We start from the raw sequence: 7,074 nt of genomic DNA, 5'->3' as shown, positions 1-7,074 counted from the left end.
TTCCTATTAACAAATTACAAAAGGAACTGTGGGATATAGGAGTCCAGGCTTCCAAACACCCTTGATCTTACTCATTAACATAGGACACAGCATGAGCATGTAGGTAACTTCACTGACACATTCATTTTGCCTTCACCTCCTACCCGTGTTCTCATATTGACAAGGGTGTGGGTGCTGTTACACTATGTCTTCCTAACATCGCTAGGTTGAAATTTTAACTCTCAACAGAATGGCACTGAGAGGTGGGGTCACTGAAGAAAATTGTCCTGTAGGGTAGCTCCCAGCAAGCTAGGAAGAAGCACCAATCATGATCTTGAACTCTGACCTTCCAGAACTGTAAGAAAGGAATTCCCATTGTTTAAGCCTCCCCCATTTATGGTAATTTGTTACAGTAGCTGTCCTGGTTAGATTTTGTCAACTTGATACAAGCTAGAGAGTTATTCGGGAAGAAGAACCTCTACTAAAATATGCCTCCATCAGAATGACCTGCAGGCAAATTGTCTTGATTAATGATTGATGTAGAAGAACCCAGCCCACTGTGGGCAGCACCATCCTTAGGCAAGAGGTCCTTGGAGGTATAAGAAAGCTAGCTACATGTGACCCCAATGTGAAAACCAATAAAAAGCATTCTTCCACGGTCCTTGACTCATTTGAACCTTGCATTGGCTTCCCGAATGACATACTAAAACCTGCACACTGAATCAACCCTTTCTCTCTCAAGTTGCTTTTGGCCATTGGGGTTTTTCATAGCAACAGAGAGCAAACTAAGACAGTAACAAAGCATACTAGGAATGACGCCTCTGAGCTAAGTAACTTATTTAAAGTTTAAACTACTCCATTGTCAGTGGAAAAATAGTGAATTTTTTTTAAATGAGCTACGTTTTGTTGTTCTTTTGTGTTTTTACAATTTTTTGATGATTTCATACATGAATATTGTATCTTCATCATCTCCCATACCCTCTCCCCCATTCAATTCCATCTATACCCCCAACTCCTTCTCAATCAGGATCTAAACTTTATTATCTTATTTGTGTGCATATAATAACCTGCTGAGTCCATTCAGTGTTGCATATATATGCACATGTATGTATATATGTGTGTGTATATGTGCGCATGTGTGTGTGTGTATGTGTATCTGTGTGTCTGTGTTTTCAGAGCTGACCACTTGGAATTGAGTAAGCTAGTGGGGGCTCACCCACGCAGAGAATTGATTCTCCCTTCCTCCACGCCCACTAATTACGCCTTTATCTAGGAATAGGGATCTGTGAAGTTTCCCCAATGAACTGGTGTTGTCACGGTTAGGGTCTTGTTTAGAAGGCCATATTGTTGACATTTTGAATATGCAATTCTTTGTCACGTACAGAAGACACTGTCTCGCACCAGATGGACCCTGCACTTCTGGCTCTTTGACCTTTACGATCCCTCTGAGACGGTCCTCGAGCCATAGGTAGAGGAGCTGTGCTGTAGATGCCTTAGTTGGGGATGGACATCCTACAGGCAATTGCTCTCTGCAGTTTTGACCAGTTGAGGATTCCTGTGACGGTTGCCATACGCTACAAAAAGATGACCGCTAATTTTTGAATCACTAATCCTTGCTGATTCTTCTGGTTCCATATTTCTTAATCATCCTTCCAGAATCAAAATGAAAATAGCCCTTTCTAAAGGCACAATGTGTCTTAATTTTTTTTTAAATGAGCTACATTTTGTTGTTCTTTTGTGTTTTTACAATTTTTTTTGATGATTTCAAAATACAAGTGCATTGTACCTTCATCATCTCCCATACCCTCTCCCTCTCCATCTTTGTACCTCCGGTGTCTCCCATCACCCTAACCATACAGACTAATTACGTAAGTTAACACACTTTAATTGAAAGAGTTATGAACTTTTAAAGTACTCTGGAGGTTAACAGTCTTACTCAATACTAATGGTACCATGTTTTAGTGGTTGTTTGGGAGGGGTGAGGTGGGACATTACTGTACTTAAGGATCAAACCCTGAGGACACCTGCTCCACGCGCCCTCTATGGCCACCGTGGCTTGTTCTCATACATGGGTTTCATACACAGGTTGTTCATACTCCCCTGCACATCTGCTCCTAGAACTAATTTTCCGAGAAGAGTAGAGTGTAAGATTCCAGTTTCAGCTACAAACAAGGAGCTTTGCTAAACAACAGAGCAAAACACAGAACCTCCAAACGCCACAGCCACCCCCGTAAGAAACCACATGGGTCAGCCTCTTATTATTTCACTTCCTTTATTTGGTTTGGGCTGGAAGGGAAGTGCTGGTTGTCAGTCCGTAGCTTGGTCAGCCCGTATGTTTTTCCAGCCCTGCGTTTACACCGTCTCCGCATCCATATCGCTCCCACAACCAAGATGATAAGAGACAGAGGTGCCAGCGCAATGCCCCAGGAGAACGTGGAAGGGACTGTCGAGGAAAGAGAGGCGTGAGAGGGAGTATCTCTTGATACAGAACAGAGCAGCATAGGTTGACATGGAAGAAAACCATCAGAGTTTGTTTTCCCTGATAAATGTGCACTGATTTCTGGAAAGCTTGTCTATTACAACGAAACCATTGGAGGATGATACCTGTGACATCTAAGAGCAAGCAAGTCAGGGGAAAATCTGATTAAAGAACATCAAAGTAAGGAACAGAAGGGGCTGTATCATCTGTGGGCAGTGCGTGTGAGAGGCACCTGCCTTTGTCTCTGCCAGCTGTTGGTGACATTCTAGGGACAACCTGAGTCTTGCCAGTGATCACAGGTGTCAAAAGGATAGAATAGCAAATAGAAGCAAAGAAGAGAAAGTACGGGTTAAGGATCTTGGATGCCAAGGCTATTTCTTTGATCTAGCTATTGTATGTTTGGTTCCTAGACATCTCTGTTATGGAAATACAAAAAGAGATTGTGATTACAATATTTAAAAGTAAATATGAGAACAGTGTCATTAGATATCATGTTTATGAGACCAGAATTCCACTTTTTTTTATATAGATAGGATCTGGCCATGTAGTTCAGGAGGACCTCAAACTTTTGATTCCCCCATGCTTCAGATTAAAGACTAGGGTTATAGGTATGTAAAATTTCACATTGTGTTAGAGGAATATTCATACACCCCTGTGTGTGTGTGTGCACATGCACACACATGTACACACATGTATGTGCACATGTGCATGTGTAAGTATGTTGGTTGTAAGGTATGTGCATGGGTGCAAGTATGTGGGCATACATTGGAGTAGATGTGGATGTGGGGGAGATTGTAGGGTCATTGGAGGTGGGTATATGTGGGTATTGTGAGGTAGACGTGTATATGTTTGTATGTGTGTGTCTGTGTGTCTGTGTATGTCTGTGTGTGTGTCTGTGTATGTCTGTGAGCATGTGTGTGTCTGTGTGTTTGTGTTTATGTGTATGTGACTATGTGTGTCTGTGTATCTGTGTCTGTGTGTCTCTGTGTCTGTATGTGTCTCTGTTTGTATGTGTGTCTGTGTGTGTCTCTGTGTCTGTGTGTATGTCTGTGTGTGTCTATGTATGTCTCTGTGTATGTGAATCTGTGTGTGTCTCTCTGTGTGTGTATGAGTGTGTTTCTGTGTGTCTGTGTCTGTGTATGTATGTCTGTATAAGTATGTCTATCTGTGTCTGTGCGTACATGTCTGTGTGATTGTGTTTGTGTGTGTATGTGTATATGTATATGTATCTCTCTGTGTATGAATATGTTTGTGTGTATGTGTTTGTATCTGTGTATGTGTATATGTCTGTGTGTCTCTCTATGTATGTCTGTGTGTATGTGTGTGTGTGTCTGTATCTTATGTCTCTTCTCAGCATGTGATTGCAGGTATATGTTACCATTACCAGCTCTTTAAATTGGTGTCTGGCATCTGAACTCAGGTCCACTTTACCTGTTGAAGTGCTTTCTCCCAAGTATCAGAGTACACATTTGAAGCTATCATTTGGCATGCCTTACAGAAATTAAGAAGATCTCAGGCTGGGTCTATGGAGAATTCACACGCTATCTTACCATTCCACTTGGATGAACAATATATGAAACTGTAATTTCCTCAAAAACAAGTGGCACTTACCTCTTGATCCTAATGTGCCTTGGAAAGCAGCCACAGCTTCCCCAGGGACACACCCACTAAGCTAGAGCCTGGTGATCCAACATGTAAGAGACTGCAGTGCAGGGCCCACAAAAAGCCCACATTCCTTGGTTAAGCTGATCCCTGGACAGGGAAGCTGCTGTCTGTGGGACTCTGACTTTGGAATCTACACAGCTCCCAACTCACCAGCGCCGTCCTAGCTTGAATGGCACTGAGATGTACTGAGACATCACCCCAGATACATAAGCCCTGGTTGTTAAACTTCAGTCTGGAAGGAGCCAGGGCAATTGCAGTCTGGAGATGCTCAGGAGAACTTGTGTGGAGGTTGCTGGATGAGATAAGAGATGTGCCTATGGTCTAGTAGAGGCTTGGGTAGGCGGGTGCTGGGAGGGTACAGAGCTAAGATGGAGATGTACTTGGTATCCATTGCCATTCTGAGGTTTGGCCAAATCATCTTCCTAATTTAAGATAAGCCTACCGCTGCCTTCCTGGATGTGCAAACTATTATGGACCAAAGGCATCTTGCTGACTCCTGATCCATAGCTGCATTCGGACTCATCTCTAGAGTCACTGTGGCCTGTAAGTGATTGTATCTGTGCTCTGTTAACAGAAACTGTATTACCTGCACCTCACTTTCCTGTTCAACATTTAAAGAATAAGATTTAATTGTTGGGTTTTTTTTTTCTTTTTGAACTGTCCTTGTACATGATACTTATTTCCTGCCATCTGATGGCTTGGACTTTACAGCTGACTGCTGCCCTGAAATCTTGGTCCACACAAAGCAGGATAGAGATTTTCAACTTCATGTTCAAGATAAGGAGTGATACACCACCTTCTAGAGACCCGATGAGGTCATCGGAGCCTGGTACTCCGAGGCAGAGCCCCAGAAGGACACAGGGTGTTCTGTTCATTGCATGTTTTTATGTTTACTAAAAATTATTCCAACTTAGTTTTTATTTTTATCTGAGTATAATTGCCCAATGCCACATGTCCACCTCACTGACAATTCTTTTTAAAGCAGAGGTTTGTGGAGCAGGGAAGTGGCTCAGTAGATGAAGTATTTACCTGCACAAGCATGGGGACCAGACTGGAAATCCCCAGCACCTAATATATGCAAGGTGTATGTGACAGCCTGCTTGTAAGCCCAGCACCCAGAAGACAGAAACAGGGAACTCTGGAGATGGTTGTAGCTAGACTAATACAGTCAGTGAGCTCTGGGTTAGAGTGAGAGACCCTGCCTAAGTAATTGAGGAAGACTATATATATATATATATATATATATATATATATATATATATATATATAGAGAGAGAGAGAGAGAGAGAGAGAGAGAGAGAGATGAGAGAGAAGGAGGGGGTCACTGAACATGCATGCATATGAATACACATACGTATGTGCACATACACCACATTCATCCTGAAAGAAGAGGGGGGAGGCTGGGGAAATATCTCAGTCTGTGCAGTGTGTGATGTACAAACATGAGAACCTCAGTTTGAGTTCCCAGTAGCCACATAAAAGCCAGGTGCACACATTTATCACCTGAACTCTGGGGTAGAGATGGACAGATCCCCGGGCGTATTGGCTGGCCAGTCTGGCCAATCCAATGTGCTCTACATTCAGTGGGAGACTTTCTCAAAAAGTATAAGGTTGAGAGCAATTGTGGAAGACGTCCAACATCCACTTATGGCCCCTATATTCATCTGCACACCTGTGCACACACACATATACACATGTGAACATGTATGTACAACACACATGCGAACATGTATGTACAACACACATGCGAACATGTATGTATAATACACACACACACACTCCCACACATGATTTGCGTTTTGCTTTCAATGCCCTACAAGGAGACATCTAAACAAAGCATGCTTCCATCCAGCATCCAGAAAGCACTCAAGTTCATTTTCCTTTCAGTGTCCCCACCACCCCGCCCCATACATACCTTCTTTGACTGTGGTGTGGAGCGACTGAAAACTCCGTGGATTCGTGGCAACACATTTAAAATCTGTATTCAGATCCTCTCTTGTGACTGGATCAAAAATCAGTGACACTTCCACGTAGTTCTCATCATTCTCTGAGTACTGGCTGGGTGAGAAAACATTCGATTGAGCATGATGTTTGTATGCAGAGCATGATGTATGTATGTAGAGCAAAATGTATGTTGACCATGATGTACATATTCAGAGCATCATGTATATATTCAGAACATGATATATGTATGAGCATGATGTTTGTATGCAGAGCATGACGTATGTATATAGAGCATTATGTACATATGTAGAGTATGGTGTACATAGAGTGTAGTGAACATATGTAGAGTATGATATACATATGTAGAGCATGATTACGTATGCAGAGCATGATGTATGTTGTAGAGCATGATGTATGTATCTAAAGTAGACTTGTCCTTTACAGGATAGCAAGGCAGACATTCTCAAATTAGAAACATCCGTTGTGTTTACACTGACCACAACTTCTGCAGCGTTCTGAGAACTTACCGTCATATGTGATGCTCATCTGAGAGACTTTCTAGCCTGTCCCTGGAGGACCACATGTCCCTGCTGCTGCTGCCCTTTGTAACAGGACATTTGTCACATTAAAAGCACAGACACTCCTTTTGGTTTAGTTGGAAAACTTCATTTTGGGTTGATCAAAAATACCTTCGATAATCAATTAGGAACAGAAAAATCTACTTTGGGGAATTAGACTTTCTCACTGGTTGGTGAGGCAGAGGGAGTTTCCAGGACCCCAGCCCACAAGGGTGTCCTCCCTGATGGGGAAACAAACACAGGCCAGAGGCTGTCCAAAGACAGCTGGGGGAGGGTCCTAGTCAGGATGGCTCCCAGGTGTAACTTAAGCAGAAGCTAAAGAGAGGGCACTACTATCCATTCATGTGAACAACGGCATCTCAGAGTGTGTACACCAGGACTATCAACTATCCATTCATGTGAACAACGGCATCTCAGAGCGTGTACACC

At 42.8% G+C, this 7,074-nt stretch overlaps 1 protein-coding gene across 1 annotated transcript in view; it reads right to left on the bottom strand.

The window, feature by feature from the left end:
- Positions 1-2,234: 2,234 nt before the first annotated feature.
- Il1r2 (interleukin 1 receptor type 2) overlaps positions 2,235-7,074 on the bottom strand; it is a 21,139-nt gene continuing 16,299 nt past the window's right edge. Inside the window, exons 8-9 of the mRNA XM_028775477.1 lie at positions 6,039-6,181; positions 2,235-2,422 (exon numbers count right to left, since the gene is read on the bottom strand). Of these exons, the coding sequence (XP_028631310.1) occupies positions 2,238-2,422; positions 6,039-6,181 (328 nt within the window). The 3' untranslated portion in view covers positions 2,235-2,237. The remainder of the gene's footprint in view (positions 2,423-6,038; positions 6,182-7,074) is intronic.

This window comes from Grammomys surdaster, unplaced genomic scaffold (assembly GCF_004785775.1).
Source record: "Grammomys surdaster isolate TR1022 unplaced genomic scaffold, NIH_TR_1.0 255, whole genome shotgun sequence".
Lineage (NCBI taxonomy): Eukaryota > Metazoa > Chordata > Mammalia > Rodentia > Muridae > Grammomys > Grammomys surdaster.
Note: the sequence above shows the minus strand (reverse complement) of the source record. Positions and strands in the feature narration are given on the sequence as shown.